General features: G+C 46.2%; 2 protein-coding genes across 2 annotated transcripts; both read right to left on the bottom strand.

Moving 5' to 3' along the window:
- Window positions 1-8540: 8540 nt before the first annotated feature.
- Window positions 8541-10382, bottom strand: LOC134206859 (uncharacterized). Its single transcript, XM_062682594.1, has one exon. It carries the CDS (start codon window positions 10380-10382, stop codon window positions 8541-8543), a length of 1842 nt encoding a protein of 613 aa, XP_062538578.1.
- A 617-nt stretch (window positions 10383-10999) lies between these two features.
- LOC134206858 (uncharacterized) lies at window positions 11000-14179 on the bottom strand. Its single transcript, XM_062682593.1, has one exon. It carries the CDS (start codon window positions 14177-14179, stop codon window positions 11000-11002), a length of 3180 nt encoding a protein of 1059 aa, XP_062538577.1.
- Between the last annotated feature and the right edge of the window lie 3998 nt (window positions 14180-18177).

Below are 18177 nucleotides of genomic sequence, written 5' to 3'. Positions count from 1 at the left end.
CAAACGAGAAGAATTTGTCTAGCTTTATATATCGTAGGAAAATATTTGATAACCAAAATAATACTTTGTGAGTTGTTCCGAAAGATATGTTATATGGAATAACTTTTCCAGATTCCCATTTCACCGCACCTACGTCATTATCATAAAGAAATTAAATTTTTGTGTTATCATTTATCAACCTTCAAGCAAAAATAAACGAAAAATTCAGACTACGATCTTCGATATTAAGGCTCCCCCAAACACATTCGACGCGACAATCGCATGGCGACTGCGATTATGTCGCCATTGATATGGTAGCGTAAATGGAACATTGCCTGCAGCGACCCAACGATAGAATCACGGCGACTAGTTGTCGCCTTGCGTCGCGGTGATGAAATCGCTTAGGTCTGGGAAAGCCTTTAATCTGCATATCTGAATAGGCTATAAAATGGAAAATTGCATGGAATAACATTTGAACGTGGGAGCGGGGCATTAACTCTATACATACTATGCTTTCAAAGGGAGTCTAACAAACACTTCACCTGACCCCAAAGGCCCCAGGAATGACCCAATAAAAAACAGCTTACTATCAAATAGAAATGTGAAGGACCTTCCACCAAACCCTAACCGCATCTTCAATCCATACGTTCACAATCCGCATGCTGCCGCCTCTTACGTGCTAAAAACAAACTACACTACTGCAATCCCTGTGCCTCGAGACTTTCGAGGAGGTTGATCTCGCTCCCTTTAATGATGGTTCACGTTAGCCGATTTTCTCTACCCGTGCTAAAATGGAAGGTTGCCTCTCTACGGAAACAACGCCTCTCCTTTTGCTGTAACTAGCCGGCCGCGGAATTATATCGCTTCCTGGGAATCATTCAATGGAAACAACTGACGCGCGTTAGAAAGAAGTACCCCACCAACGCTCTTTGACTTCTCTAAGGTCGTCCTTGATGCCGCTGGTTCTTCTATTCTTGAAACCAGTAATCGATCTGGAATTAAAGCTCTCCGTAGGTGGTAGGATAAAACGCGTCGAGCCGTCAAAGCCAGAAGCAAAACTCTCCAAGTGCTCAGGTGCCTTCTCACTGGATACCCGCATAAGGAAAGTGCATTGGAGGATCACAAGCTAAAACACTATGAACGTTGCGCGATCATCCAAGGCGTCCTCCAAGAAAACAGTTGGAGAATTTCCCGGACTCTACTCCAATGTTCTCGGGGAATATTTTCCACTTGTATCGGTAAGTAGCTATCCATCAGAGTTTCAGAGGCAACTAGTCGTAAGAATCCTAACCTTGCAAAATTCTCGAGTCCCACCGGACTTGCTAAGATCCCAAGCAAAGCAGACATTTTCATATGAAATAGGATATCCAGAATTTCCCTTCGGAAATTCGAAGGAATTTCCCTTCGGAAATTCGAAGGAATTTCCCTTCGGAAATTCGACAGAATTTCCCTTCGAAGGAAACTCCTTCGAATTTCCTCGGGAAATTCCTTTGAATTTTGTCGGGAAATGCCTTCAAATTTCCTCAGGAAATCCGAAGGAATTTCGTAGATTTTTTTTTGTGGATTCGAAAGATTTTCCCTTGGATTGTTTTTGAAATTTCGGAAGGATAAATGTTCCTTTTATACATGGAGCAATTTTCGAAAATTCGAAGGAATTTCCCTTCGGAAAAACTTGATTGGACTGAGAAAAACTATTTTGCGACTAGAGGAAAGGTTTTCAACATGACGGCATTTCCCGACAAACTTCAAAAAAATTTCCCAAGAAAATTCGAAGGAGTTTCCCTTCGAATTTCCGAAGGGAAATTCCTTCGAATTTCCGAAGGGAAATTCCTTCGAATTTCCGAAGGGAAATTCCTTCGACTTCGAAGGAAATTCTGCGATTTCGAAGGAAATTCCTGCAATTTCGAAGGAAATTCCTTTGATTTCGAAGGAAATTCCTTCAATTTCGAAGGAAATTCCTGCGAATTTCGAAGGAAATTCCTGCAATTTCCGAAGGAAATTCCTGCAATTTCGAAGGAAATTCCTGCAATTTCCGAAGGAAATTCTGCAATTTCGAAGGAAATTCCTTTGAATTTCGAAGGAAATTCCTTCGAATTTCGAAGGAAATTCCTTCGAATTTCGAAGGAAATTCCTTCAATTTCGAAGGAAATTCCTTCGAATTTCGAAGGAAATTCTTCGAATTTCGAAGGAAATTCCTTCGAATTTCGAAGGAAATTCCTTCGAATTTGAAGGAAATTCCTTCGAATTCGAAGGAAATTCCTTCGAATTTCGAAGGAAATTCCTTCGAATTTCCGAAGGGAAATTCCTTCGAATTTCCGAAGGGAAATTCCTTCGAATTTCCGAAGGGAAATTCCTTCGAAGTTCAAATGGGTTGCATAATATTCATTATAACACTCATTTGGGTGCTATAATGAAAAACCAACATCAGAACAGTAGTTACATGACTACATTTTGCTGAATAAGTAAGTGCTCAAATAGTGTATTCTATGCGCCCCGTAATAAATTAAATAGTCTGGAGGACATGACATCAACAATTTCCAAAGGCAAGCACATCTATCGCTTCACGGCTTATCGAACTATGCAATGTGGCACGGTAACATGGAATCTGATTGTTCTCCACAGCAACATAATTTATTGGCAAGAATGATGGAGTAAATTAGACTGTACAATTTTGGTACAGATTTATCAAATTAAAGTCCATTTTCGTCATTGCAAAAAAATAGCGTGTGCAACTCGTTGCAAAACTCGATTTTTTCTGCACTCGTAGTATTTATCCAACTCGGCAAGCCTCGTTGGATAAACGTACAACTCGTGCTGAAAAAATCATCTTTTTGCAACTTGTTGCACAAACTACTATTTTCAGTACAACTGTTATGTAAACAATTAAAAAGTGACTAACATGATTGATTATTTATTGCATAGTAACAATCTCCATTACCGATTACCACAGCAGCTGCTGCACAGTTGCATAATGGTTAAGATTCGGCTGCCACGAAGGTCCACCCAGAGTAGCCATCGAGCAAGTAAGTACATCTCGGAGTTTGAGTGATTGTATCGGATCGTTACGTATCGGACACGGATTCAGGTGGTTAGTTTAATATTGTGCGGTCGGATAGTGAATCAATTCGATCGGGATTTAAAGTGATTCGCATTGGACGCGGTTGAAAAATGAATGGAAGTGAAGTTAAGTGAACAGTTTACGTATCGGACGCCGATTCGAGTGTTAAATTTATTTTGTACGGTTGGATAGTAAATCGGCAGAAACCCCTCTCAGAACTTTCGCGGGATCCGAGAATTCAAACCTGTATTGATTACGCGATTGATCGTATTTCGATTAACAAGCAAAACGGTTGCTCTGTGATGTTCGGAGAGAATAAACCAATGCACGTTTTCATTTGCATTTCATATAATCCCCTTACATAGATTGCATCACTCACCAAAGTGAATTCAGATTAAATAATCTATGCATCTAACACAATACCATATCCCAAGACAATCGTTGAGATGCAGAGGTGTTCTTGGTCTCTAGTAGCAATGAGAGTCGAATTAACAATCGATCTTTTCCTATATTACCGTAAAGACGTGGCCGGCGTCGTTATTGACTTAAAATACGTGAGCTTCTGAAACGTGTATATTGTACAGAATGGATAGAAAATCACATGGTTCTCTGTGCAATTTCACAAGATCCAGTCAATCACGGAGTAGCAACTACGAATTGTACAGTCATAATGCTCAGCTCATGCTTATGCTCCGGTGGGACACGAAGGTCCACCCATAACGTGGTTACAGGCTTGCTTTTTGCTGGTGCAAATGAGGCACTTTGGTGCCTTATCGCATTCGTGCGCCTCGTGCCCTTTCTCACCACAACGACGACACAGGTTGCTACGATCTGAGTCCTTACAGTCGTAGGACTTGTGCCCGACTGTAGGCACCGATAGCACCTGTCCACTGAAGATGGCTGGAGTTTGCTTAGCGACCAGCCGATCTTCAACTTTCCTCGCTTCATTCCTTTTTTAGCTTCCGCAACCGGTAACCTAAGGTAGGCTCCCCCGTAAAGCTGGTAGATCACTTTTACATAGTGTTTTACGGTGTAAGATCTACCAAACCGAGCCCTAGCTTAATCCATTTTCATTTCCACCTTGTAGCATTTCCCCTAAGACGCTCTAAAATAATTAATCAATTAACCATTTTTCAAGCTAGGGCAATAAGTTGTGGTATTTCAAGGATTTATCGTATTTAGTCCTCTCTACCAATTGCAGTTTTTGAATTATAACAAAATTAACTTTATCCTGCACATGGTTGAAAGACTCAAATTCCTCTCGTTTGAGGCTAAATTGTATGCACCGGAAACATATTTTCTAGCAATTAGTTATACAACCAATTAGTTATAAAACCAGGAGTAATCGACCTAGGCTGAACTAACTGCTGGAAAAAGTTTGAGTTAGGTTTCTATGGATGTACTAACTCTTCATGAACTGGTAAACAATGGTAGTTCGAAGAACACACGGAAATCATTGTTACTGAACAACTTCTCTAGATTAAAATGGTCTTGTAGATAGAGCTGAATCCCGGGTTTGTAGCTTTACTGGTGATATTCTAGAAGCAAGACACGGATGTGGCTAGGGCACCGATGCATGGCCAATTAACAGTATTACTGTTCTGTTTTCTCAAGGAAAGATTTGATAAGGAGCGCGCTTTCAATGAGACTGCTCTCTGTGAAGGGTCTAAATAGCGGGACCGTGTCATGTACTCTTGAGAAAACAAAACAAGAACTGTATTGCTTCTCCATTTTTTTTTTTATCTTGCGTTTATTTAGAAGGCTCATTTGCCATTTGGCGTTACGGAGCCGGAAATATGTTTTTTTTTGTACAATTTATGTTACAATTCTTGTGATTCTTACAACTAGAGTTAGTTTGGGTAGCCGACGTACACGCGACTGACTCGAGGTTAGGGATCACAAATACACAATAGGAATAGGAGGGAGTAGGGTTTTAAAATTATTGATTGCGATGTTGTTGACTTGGTTTGATGGTGGTTTTTGCATTGATCTGTAATGGAAGAGAAACAAAAACAAAAAAAAGAGACAACGAAAAGAAGAGGACACTTTTAAGGGGAAATACTACTTACAGGGGACTCACAAAGATTCAAATTCTAACATCAATCTTTTTCAAAAACAGATAGATAAGGTTCATATACTCTAAATCAAGGCCCGCCAACACTTCCCTAACGGGTTTTATTTGTTTTCCTCGGACCCGGACAGTTTCAGTCAGCTCAGACCTGGTTTCACGATGCTCGAAGCACCCCCACACAACGTGCTTGACATTCTGATAGTGGCCGCAGACACAGATATTGCTCCCCGAAAGCCCAATCCGGAACGTAAGTGCATTTAGCGAGTAGTGATTAGACATTAGTCTACCCATAGTTCGAATGAAATCACATCCCACATTCAACCCTTTGAACCACGGCCTCTTGGATACCTGAGGGAGAATAGAATGCAGCCATCTACCCATGTCTCCACTTTTCCATTTCCGCTGCCAACTGATCAAGGTCTCCTGATGAGCTATTGCAAAAAAATCATCAAAGGCGATTTGCCGCTCGTAAATATCGCCTTCCATAGCGCCCACCTTAGCCAGGGAGTCCGCTTTCTCATTGCCCGGAATCGAGCAATGAGAAGGGACCCATGCCATGGTGATGGTATAGGAGCGTTTCGTTAAAGCACTCAATGCTTTTCGTATCCCTCTTAAGAGATACGCTGAGTGCTTAACCGGCTTCATTGACCAAACAGCCTCCAGAGAACTTAGACTGTCGGTGACGATGAAGAAGTGCTCAGCAGGAAGTGTTGCAATATACTCCAGTGCATAGTATATAGCTGCTAGTTCAGCAATGTATACTGAACATGGCTTCTGCAATTTGTAGGAGGCACTATGTAAATTATTGTACACACCGAAACCAGTGGAATCTTCAAATTTTGATCCGTCTGTGAAAAACCTTCTGTTTGCGCTGACATGCCCGTACTTGTTTGCAAATAATCTAGGTATCACCATCGAACGATGGGAACCGGATATTTCATGAATCTCTTGTTTCATGGTTGTATCAAAAACTACAGCGGAACTGTGGGAATAGGAGAAGTTATCACAATTGGTGTTAACCGAAGAGGGGGCTACCTCCAACGTCATGTACCGGTAGTACACATTCATAAAACGAGTTTGAGGATTACGTTCAAGCAGCTTCTCGAAATTCTCAATGACCAATGGGTTTAGTACCTCACAACGAATGAGAAAGCGGAGTGATAATTCCGCGAAACGATCGGTAAGAGGAAGTACTCCCGCAAGTACTTCTAGACTCATCGTATGAGTCGAGTTCATACAACCTAACGCGATGCGGAGACAGCGGTACTGAATCCGTTCAATTTTTAGCATGTGCGTCTTCGCCGCGGACTGAAAACAAAAACTACCATACTCCAAGACCGAAAGTATGGTTGTTCGATACAACCTAAGTAAATCTTCCGGATGGGCTCCCCACCATGTACCGGTTATTGTACGCATGAAGTTAATTATCTTTTGGCATTTTTGTGTCAGACACACAATGTGCTTCCGGAAGGTGCATTTGGTATTCAACCAGACCCCGAGGTGTTGTAAAGACATGCTGTGAGTGATTGTGTTACCCATGAGTTGAAGCGGGAACTTTGTCTGCTTATGTTTTTTTAAAAAGACAACCATTTCAGTTTTCTCTGGAGAAAATTCGATATTCAGCTTTAAGGCCCAAGTAGACAAATTGTCCAAAGTATCTTGTAATGGTCCTTGCAGATCAACCGCTGTTGGCCCCGAAACGGATACAACACAATCATCTGCAAGCTGTCTTAACGAGCAACTTTGCATGAGACATTCATCAATGTCTGTGACGTAAAAATTGTAAAGAAGGGGGCTTAAACATGAGCCCTGAGGGAGACCCATGTAGCTAATTCGTGAAGTTGCCGAGTCACCATGAGAAAAACTCATACGCTTCTCTGACAACAAATTGTACAAATAGTTGTTCAAAATTGGTGAAAGTCCACACTCGTGGAGTTTGTCGGATAAGACATCGACGCAAACTGAATCAAAAGCCCCCTTAATGTCCAAAAACACTGAGCCCATTTGCTCTTTATGAGAGAAGGTGAGTTGAATTTCTGAAGTAAGCAACGCAAGACAGTCGTTCGTTCCTTTGCCTCTCCGGAAGCCGAATTGTGTATCTGACAACAAACCATTAGACTCAACCCATTCGTCGAGCCGATGAAGAAGAATTTTCTCCAACAGCTTCCGAAGACATGATAGCATCGCGATAGGACGATACGAATTACAATCGGACGCGGGTTTGCCAGGCTTTTGAATGGCTATGACTCGCACCTCCCTCCAATCATCTGGAACAATATTCATTTCCAAGAATAGATTGAACAGGTTCAATAAACGCCTCTTCGCGACGTCTGGGAGGTTTTTTTTAGCAAATTAAACCTGATTCTATCCATCCCTGGAGCAGAATTGTTACATGAAAGAAGAGCGAGTGAGAATTCAACCATCGGAAAGGGCCGATCCATGTCACTACTGCTGTCAGCTGAAGTGACCCGAAGCATTCGCTTCACAGGAACGGAATCTGGGCAGACTTTCTTAGCGAAATCGAATATCCACCGTGGTGAACTTTCACGATCCTCGTTAACCGACGACGCGTTACGCATTCTTCTACCGACGGACCAAAGTGTCTTCATTGAGGTCTCACGCGACAGACCCTGGACGAAGAGTCTCCAATAACTGCTTTTCTTCGCCTTGACCAGCTTCTTGAACTGGTCCTCAAGCGCAATATAACGCTTATGTAGTACGACCGAACCATGTTTTCGAAAATCCTTAAACGCTATTGTTCCTTTTTGGACCACCCTAATAAAACCAATTTCCAGAGCAGTGCTTAGTTTGTGCAGCAGCTTGAAACTATATTTATTAATTCAACAACGAAAAATAAGAGTTTCACTATAATTTTTCTTTTTCTTTTCAGGTATTTCTAATATTATTACTCACATTTAATGGTTTTACAATAATTCTCTTTCTTCCCTACAGGTACGACGGCTCACGGTCAGACCAACAGCGGCTTCCAATATCTTAAATAAAACTTTCTTGTATCTAGTGCTTTTACGAATTCAACTATAATTCACCCTCACCTTTGATATGATACGGCTGTAATAAATTTAACAGGCACACAAAACTGCGGTTTCAATTTACTATTCACTACTCCAAACTACTTCAAATTTCTTCACTGCCTATTTTTTCAATGTCCTCTTTGTTTATGTTTTTACTCACAGTTTTTTACCTTTTTTTCTCCCTCTCACGCCAACATACTCACTGACAATTATGCTCGCTATCATTTCGCCTCTACAACATCGTTTGAAGCGAACGGATGCACCATGTGCCGGGTGCGCACAACTCAGGGTTTCTCGATGCCGGGTGGTAGCGGTGCCAACATACCCCCTCCCCGTATCTCTGGTGGGGCCTCTGCAACGCCGGAGTTACCATCCTGGACCTCCAGCACCGCTAGCTTCGTCACCGGCCTCCTAAACTTACCCTTAACCGTCTGCACCATCGCTTGTCGAATTCGGCCGTCCGCCCCGGGTAGACATCTAGCACGATGCCGCGGATCCAGCTCTTCCGCACTGCGTCGTCCGCGATGTACACCAGATCACCGCTTGCTATTGGTGGCACGTCAGTATGCCACTTAGCCCGATAATTTATCGACGGCAAATACTCGGACACCCACCGAGCCCATAGTTTGTCCGCCAAACGCTGTGACCGCTTGTATCGGTCTCGAAGCGCTTCGGCTTCGCTCGTAGGTGGAACAGAATGTTCCTCCCCAATCGTTCCGACGCCACGAACAAAATGATTTGGCGTCAACGCTTCTTCTGTTCCCGGTTCCAGGCCGACGTATGTCAACGGCCGGGAATTGATTAGGTCTTCAGCCTCTGCAATCGTCGTCAGCAACACTTCGTCGGTTATTGTTCTCCCGTCGTTTAGCACGGTTAATGCTGCCTTCAGGGAGCGGACCAATCGCTCCCAGACACCACCCATGTGAGGTGCGCTGGGGGGGTTGAAGTTCCAGCGGGTTCTGGAATCCGTGAATTCGTCCTCACATTCTTCTCCGATTTGCTTCACAATCGCCTTGCTTGCAGCTTGAAAGTTCGTGCCGTTGTCGGAGTAGAATTCCAACGGTTTTCCTCGGCGGCACACGAACCTTCGAATGGCCATCAAGCACGCTTGAGTCGTCAGGCTGTGAGCGACTTCAAGGTGGACAGCTCTCGTAGTCATGCAGGTAAACAAACAGATGTACCGCTTCTCCGATCTTCGACCGACTGTAACTGTGATTGGGCCGCAGAAGTCCACGCCGGTGTGGCTGAACGGTGGTAGTCCCGGCGTGACGCGCGACACCGGCAATGGAGCCATTCTCGGTGTCCTCGCTCGGCATTTCTTCACCTTGCACCACATGCAAGACTTCCCGATCTGCTTCAACTCTGCTCGCAGGTTCTGAATGCTGAACATTTGCCGGATTTCGTTGACGGCAGACTCCACGTTTCCATGTGCTACTCGGTGATGGTAGTATTCTAGCAGCTTGTCAGTCACCAGATGCTGTTTCGGTAGAATTATTGGGAATCGAAGCTCGAACGGCAGCGACGAACCTTGCGCTGCTCTACCTTCCATTCGCAGTACGTCCTCGGTGTCTAGGAACGGACTCAGGTTGTGCAAACTGCTACTCTTCTCTAATTGCTGCTGCTGCTGTAACGGTAGCTGCCGGTTCTTTTTGATCGTCCTGATTTCGTCGCCAAAACAATCGGCCTGGGCTGACCGCCAGAGGTACGCCTCCGCCTTCTGGTACTCTTCACGTTTCAACGGTACCGTCGTCGATCGTACAGTTTTTATAACCGCCTTCTTCACCGCTTCTGTAGTTGGAACTGCTTCGATCTTGAATCCATCTTTTTTCCTTCGACAGTTCGACGCGAACCGATAGACGCATGCCACCGTCCGCACTAATACCCTCCACTTAGAAAATCGTTGCAGATCTACTATCGACATGGTGATGGCGATATCGTGGAACTGGACACACGCTCGAACCTCCTCGGCAACGTTTGGTGCGATGCTGTCCTGCTTCGGCCAACAATCCTCCGGCTGGTAGAGGAATCCAGGGCCGCGGAACCACGCAGCATCGGAATGCATGCTGTGCGCCTTCTCCCACTTCGTTAACGCGTCGGCCGCATTGCACTTAGTCGGCACCCAACGCCATTCCGCTATTTTCGTTAAGCTGTGTATCTCTCCGATCCGGAACGCCACGAACTGTTTATAACGACGGTGGTCGGAGTGGATCCACGAGAGTACGGTCTTCGAATCGGACCACATGAAACGACGCTTGACTTCTAACGTAAGAATCTCGCCGACGGAATTGGCAAGCCTCGCTCCTAGCGTTGCTGCTTGCAACCCAAACGAGGAATGGACATGTGTTGCAACGGTGCTACCTTCGACCTTGACATTACTAGCGAGCATATCGGTCCCTCGTCTGTTTCAATTCGGATGTACGTTGCTGCTCCGTACGCGTCCTGGCTTGCGTCCACAAACGTGTGTAGCTGAAGACTGGCGTAGTCCAAAGAACGTCCACCGCAGAAATAGTAACGAGGAATTCGCACTTCCTCGACTTCCGGAAGCCTCCTGATCCACTGGTACCACTTCTCTGCCTCTTCATCGCCGATCTGCTGATCCCATTCGCATCCGCTTCGCCAGAGTTCCTGAATCAGCAGCTTCCCGTAGAACGTAAACACGGAGAGTAATCCCAACGGGTCGAAGAAGCTCATCACGCAGCTCATCACGATCCTTTTTGTCGGCAGCTGCTCGCCGGACAGGAAAGGCACCAGGTCTTCCCTGAACTTGGTCGAAAAGGAAAATTCGTCGTTTGCTGGTCTCCACACGATCCCCAACACCCGCTCGGAGCCGGACTCCTTATCCTCACCGAAACGCACGCACTAATTTTCCTTACGTTCTCCCATGGCCTCCAGAAAATCTCTGGAATTGGAAACCCAGTTTCGCAACTCAAAACCGCCCTTGGAATGGACGTATCTCACATCCTTCGCAAGTGCCACTGCTTCTTCAATTGTATCTGAACTGTCGAAATAGTCGTCGACGTAATGATTTTCGACGATGGCTTTCGCCGCCGCCGGGAATTGCCCTGCAAATTCTCTTGCATTCCAGTTCTTCACGTATTGGGTTGAACACGGTGAACTCGTAGACCCAAACGTCGCTACGTCCATCACGTACACTTCCGGTTTCGCTGATGGATCATTCCGGAACAAAAATCTCTGCGCTCGTTTGTCTTCTTCTCGGATCCGTAGCTGGTGGTACATCTCCTTCATGTCTGCTCTGAATCCGACTTCTCGTTCACGAAACTTGCAAATTACCGCCGGCAAGGCGGTCACCATATCCGGCCCCTTCAGCAGCTTCGAGTTCAAAGATACTCCTCTCACTTCTGCTCTTGCGTCCCACACTAGACGAAACTTCTGCTTTCTCGGATTGTAGACGATATTCAGTGGCACGTACCACACTTTGCTGCAACCTAGCGCTTCTAGCTCGGACGACGTTGCCTTGTGTGCGTACCCCTTGACTAGATAGTCGGCGATCATGGTCCTCACCTTGGCGTACAGTTCGGGATCTTTCCTGAGACGATTCTCCAGGCCAATCAGCCGCTTAACGGCCATGATGTAGCTATCTGGGAACTCGGAGCAGTCGTTTTTCCACAGCAGTCCCGTTTCGAAGCGATCTCCTATTCTTTTTGTCGTCTTCCTCAGAATCTCTTTTGCTCTTCTGTCTTCTTCTGACTCGGGAAGCAAGGCCACAGAAATACCGGATTCTTCCAGAGTGTACTGACTCTTCAGCAGGTCGTGCAGCTCCTGGTTGGTTACCGAGCTACAAGCGTGATGCCCGACGATTCCACCTTCCGTGGCATTCGCGCCAGTTGGTCCGTAGACAGTCCATCCCAGTTTTGACCTGACTGCTATAGGTTCTTCCGGCCGGCCTATTCTAGACTCAATCGGAGCGTAAAGATGGATATCCTTCAGCCCGATCAGAATCTGTGGCGTTGTTTGGGGAACATCTGCGATCGGCAGATCTCGAAGGTGGCTGTATTGCTTCACCACTTCCGACACAGCTAGTGAATGCTGCGGAAGCTTGAGACTCTCCACCGTGTGGGCACTCTTGATGAAGAAACGTTGCGCTGATCCTCGAGCGGAAATGAGCATGTTTACACACTGCGAGTCCTTCTCGACTCGTGAGACTCCAGCGGTCCACGTCACTCGTAGTGGCTGCGTTACACCACGAATTCTCAGTCGGTCGATCAGCGTGTTCTCCACCAGCGTATAGGAAGAACCTTCGTCCAGGAAGGCAAAGGTATTCACCGAGTAGATTCCGTTGTGCAGGGTGACAGGCATCATACGGAAAATAACGGATGGCTTTGGTTGAATAGCGTGGATATTGCAGTTCGAGCCAGCCACTGATCTCGGTGGATGCAGAAGTGGATTGTGGCGCTCCTTGCACCCGCCGATGTTGCAACGAAAATTCAACTTGCAGCTGACAGTACCGTGCTCGTTCAGACACAGCTGGCATAGCTTCCATCTGCGAACCGCTTCCCATCGCTCACTGTAGTGGAGTCTACGGAACCTCTCGCAGTTACGGATCCGGTGATCTACTCTTCCACAGATCCTACACGGCCTTCTCTCCTTCGCAGGCGGACTCGAACTTATACTCTCCGCCGCGTCATGGGCGTGAATGTACCCTTCGCTTGCTCTACTTCTTGGGTTCGCCTTCTTCGAACTGAGCTCTCCGGACCGGGATGCTTCTCCGTAGGCAGCCACTTCACTTGCATCCTTCACTATACGTGGCAGGAAATTTGACAACGTCCGCAGCGTCACCACCTTGCTCTTCCTTCGGTATCGTACCCATTCCAGCTGCGTCCCTGCTGGTAGCTTCTCTATCAGCTCTTGAATAAGCATGGGGTTCACCAGATGCGAAGTTAACCCTGTAGCTTCTAGATAGTCAGATAGCTGCTGCACCACCACGCCGAAGCCAATGAAACTCGCCAATCGATCTGCTTTTGGAGGCGCTGCATTGCGCACTTTCGCAAGCAGCATGTTCAACAGTCGCTCAGGTCGCCCATACAGCATCTGCAGCGTCTCTATTATTTTTGGGACTGACTTTGGTAGAAGCAACCTGCTCCTGACCGCTTCCAGCGCCTCGCCTTTCAGGCATTCCTGTAGCCGGGCCAAATTTTCTACGTCAGAAAAACCGCACGCTTTCGTCGACGTCTCGTAGCTACTGACGAACATCGGCCATTCTTCCAACTTGCCAGAAAAAGTTGGCAACTTCCTGGACAGGAACTGCCGAGCGGACATCTGCGCCCTCGTTGGTTCTTGCTGCCGACTTTGTCGACCTTGTCTGATTCCTCTTTGCTTCTGACGTGACCTCTCTTGCCTTTTCTCTTCTTCGGAACTCTCCGAACTTTCCTCCTCCGTACAATCTTCTTCCTCCTCCGGAGAGCTCTCTTCCTCCTCGGAGGGACGTCCTCCTTCCTCTTGGCTTTCCTCCTCTTCAGCGGACTCTTCGTCCTCTACTTCTTCGGAACTCGTTTCAGATTCCGACTCTTCTTCCGCTATCTGCCACTTGTTGCTACGCTTCACCTTTTCCGGTTTGGGAACCCCTGGGCGTCCGACAGGCGTCGAATTTCCATCGCGCCCAATCAGAAAACTCTCCGGAAAAGTTGATGGATCTCCAACCGACTTTGGTGCGAGTTGCTGAGCAACTGTCGGCGTCGAGTGTTTGCGGTAGGCTCCTCTCGGATCGTTGAATTTCGCAATCGCTGCATCCGCTTTTCTGGGCTTTTTGTTCCCCGACTTTTTCTTCTCGAGGTTTTTCCCCAGCTTCGAATGCTCCAATTCCGCAATCTTCCTTGTGCCGCTTTTCGAGCTTCCCATTTTGACACCACCGACAGCTCCCTTTGACTCCTTTTTTCCAGTGTCCGTTTCCGTTCTCCGCTTTAGCTTCAACTGCTGCAGCTTCTCTTCCATCTCCGTCCGCATTTCGTCCAGTTTCCGCTGGTGGGCTTCTTCTTCGGCAATCTTCTTCTCCATTTGTGCCTTCTCGAACTCCAGTTCCATGTCCTGTTTTTCTTTTCCAGCTGCTGGCGCATCTCAAACAGTTCCTGTTGGACCTCCAGGCGCTTCCGATGCAAAATCTTCTCTCTTTCCAGTTCCCGCTTCTGCTTCTTCTTCTCCTTTTCGAGCTTCTTAAACTCCTCTTGCAGCTCGGACGAACCGGAATCATCACTTCCACCTCCACTGCACTGTTGACAGCACCAGGAAATGTCCTTTACTTCTGCTGTGACGCCAACACAGCCGAAATGGTACCACTGCTGGCAGTGGTCACAAAAAACCATTTGGGACTCTGCATCATCCGGACGATCACAAGCCACGCAACTAAAACCTGTTTTATCAGGACTTTGCATATTGGGATTTGGTCGGAACATCATTAAATTTTCAAGTTTGTTCCTTTTTGGACCACCCTAATAAAACCAATTTCCAGAGCAGTGCTTAGTTTGTGCAGCAGCTTGAAACTATATTTATTAATTCAACAACGGAAAAAAGATATACAAGTTTCACTATAATTTTCCTTTTTCTTTTCAGGTATTTCTAATATTATTACTCACATTTAATGGTTTTACAATAATTCTCTTTCTTCCCTACAGGTACGACGGCTCACGGTCAGACCAACAGCGGCTTCCAATATCTTAAATAAAACTTTCTTGTATCTAGTGCTTTTACGAATTCAACTATAATTCACCCTCACCTTTGATATGATACGGCTGTAATAAATTTAACAGGCACACAAAACTGCGGTTTCAATTTACTATTCACTACTCCAAACTACTTCAAATTTCTTCACTGCCTATTTTTTCAATGTCCTCTTTGTTTATGTTTTTACTCACAGTTTTTTACCTTTTTTCTCCCTCTCACGCCAACATACTCACTGACAATTATGCTCGCTATCATTTCGCCTCGACAACATCGTTTGAAGCGAACGGATGCACCATGTGCCGGGTGCGCACAACTCAGGGTTTCTCGATGCCGGGTGGTAGCGGTGCCAACAGCTATAGATTTCTCGCGATAGAGCTGTGTACACTCGCCATCCCACCACGGACTGGATGGCTTCCTACGGACCGAAACTCCTGGCACCGGCCGGCGTTGTGCCTGGAGAGCGCTGTTAAGAATCAATTCGGACAAAAACTGGTACTCTTCCCGCGGTGGAAGTACGTCTACCGACTGTTCACCGACAACAATTGCCTCAGCATATTTGCCCCAGTCAATGTGCTTCGTGAGGTCATACGCGATGTCGACCGGAGGAGGCTGGTATGTTCCATTGGAGATTGATATTTCGATTGGCAAATGATCACTACCATGGGGATCCTGGACAACCCTCCACGTGCAGTCAAGGGATAGTGAGCTCGAACATATTGAAAGATCTAATCGGCTATCTTTCATCGAAGGTGCCACTCGTGTAACTTCTCCAGTATTAAGAATTGTCATGTTGAAGTCGTCGCAGAGGTCGTATATCAGAGATGAACGGTTGTCGTCGTACAGTTCCCCCCAGCCTGTTCCATGAGAGTTGAAATCTCCCAAGAGCAACCGTGGCTCGGGCATTACCGAGCAGATGTGTGGAAGATGCCTGCGCAGTTCCCGGCGGAAGATATATCGAGGCGATACTGAGGTCTTTTCCTCGGATAGTCACCTGACATGCGACGGCTTCGGTGCCTGACATCGGTGCAAGATCGACTCTATAGAAGGAGTGCTGTTTTCTGATCCCTAACAGTACCCCTCCATGTCTATCTGCACGATCTCGGCGAATGATGTTAAATTCTGGAAAATGGAGGTTCACATCGGGTGTTAGCCATGTTTCGCACAAAGCAAAAACATCGCATTGTAATTTGTTAACTAAAAATTTAAAAATATCTAATTTGTGAAAGATGCTTCGACAGTTCCACTGTAGAACCGAAATCGTATTAACCTCGTTGACCTTGTTAGCCATCGAAGGATACGAATGTTTCAAGTAGGGGCATTTTGGAAGCCAGCTGCTTCAAAAGGGGTGTCAAAAGAGGGAGAACTGATTTAACCATGTTTGTCACATGGTCAGAAGCGTTGAAGAAGTTAAGGATGAAATCCACGATGCCAGCAAACGTGAACATTGGAGCATCCTGGGATTGATCTCGATGCCCAGCAGCTGACGGAGAAATAGAAAAAGTAGGAACATCAGGGATTTTAGATGTCCCCGGAAGGGGCGGAAAGTCCTGTTCTTCCTGGAGAAAGATTCTAGGAGCTGAACGTCTGGGCATAATTCCACTTACCCACGATTTTGCCATGTTGGCTTGGGGAACACTGCGTGGTAGTTTTCGAGGTTTTTTCGAGGGTCTCTGGCTCTGTTTTCCTCGTTTCCTCGATATCCCTTTGAAAACAAAGGACACCCCTTCGGCAACTTCAGAGTCAGAAGCTTGATCATCAATTGACAGAGACGAGTAAATGTTATCTGCTTCAACAGGCGAAGCGGCCTTTTCCAGCATCTCGGCGTAGCTTCGTCGAGAACGCTGCTGTAGAAACCGCTTCTGGTATTCTCGTCGCTGTATGTACGTAGGGCAAACGGTGAGAGCATGCGGAGGGCCTTCGTTGCAATAAACGCATTTCGGCGCAGTCTTGCATGCACCGTCATCATGTTTCTCCCCGCACGATGCACAGCGAGGTTTATTGCAGCAGTACTGAGCGGTATGGCCCAGCTGCTTGCAATTAACGCAGTTCATCACCCTCGGCACATACAGCCGAACAGGCAATCGGAGTTTGCCAATCACCACAAAATCAGGCAACGCAAACCCGGAAAAGGTCACGCAAAAGGAGTCAGAAGCCAAGTAGACCTTTTTCTCTCCCTCCTGCGACACCGAATGCATTTGCCTGCAATCTAGTATCGGGACAGGAGGAAGCGAACGGTTTTTGAACTGGCCGACGCCATGAAGTATATCTTCGGTGGTCATACTCCCTTCAATGACCACGCCCGCGATCTCGATTGCCTGACTAGGCAAATACACTTTATATTCAAGCGTAAACAGCTGACAGGAAACAATCTCGTTAGCCTGCTTACGATCACCAACAGTGATTCTCAACTTGTTGGAACCGACCATGTCGATGGTGGTTACCGACGAGAAGCGCTTTTCCAGATCCTTACTGATCTGATTAATATTCAATCGTTTTCCTTTGGGTCGAAAGAAAACAACGTATGGCCCATTAAAGTCGGGAGGGTAGGCCTTTTGGCGGGGGGTCGTACCAGTGTTGCTGATATCCATTTTGGTTTGGCTCGGAACACCAGAACGCAATAAATTATCATCGGACTGGGTATACGATATACGACCCCCGCCGTCTTCGCCTTCGTGCATTGCGGAAACTATTCCGCTGCAGCGAGGCACAAACAAAATTTTTAACGAATATTTAACTTATCACAAGTAGAGAGAAAACTAATACTAATAATACTGAAAAACACTACAGGGAGGGTAAATGAGAGAATCTAACTACTACCTACTAACTAACTAAAATAAAACTATCATAAAGTTATCGACTATGATTGGAAAAGGGGGAAACAACGAGGGAAAAATTATAATACTCAACTTCTATTGACGACAGCTGCACAGCACCACAGTACGCACCAGATGAAAGCACGTGGCACGAACGGGACCAACCACAAGAGACGTATGTATTGGTCTTCGCACCAACCACTTGCAGCGAACGCTCCGTATGGGCTGCGATGGCGGTTATGATCGGTGTCTGCTGCTTTCTGCTCGCACGATAGGTAGGGACAGCAGGGAGCCATGAAGCTTGGCTCGATGAACTGACGCGCGTAATGACGCTGATATAGGGGAAAAGTGGGTAAAACCGACACCTTAAGCAACTTTACAGTTCCTTAATCTAGGAAGCAATTTTCCGGTCTAGAAATTTCATACAAACATACTTTGGCTCTCCATGCATCAGTCCATGAGGTCTCAGGACAATATTTCTTGATAGAATTTGATTTATGATGAAAACGCGAACAGTCCATCTTCCAGCTCAAACAGCTGGGGTGCGGG

The sequence above is a fragment of the Armigeres subalbatus genome, chromosome 1, assembly GCF_024139115.2.
Source record: "Armigeres subalbatus isolate Guangzhou_Male chromosome 1, GZ_Asu_2, whole genome shotgun sequence".
NCBI lineage: Eukaryota > Metazoa > Arthropoda > Insecta > Diptera > Culicidae > Armigeres > Armigeres subalbatus.
This window is presented reverse-complemented; position numbering and strand designations above follow the sequence as displayed.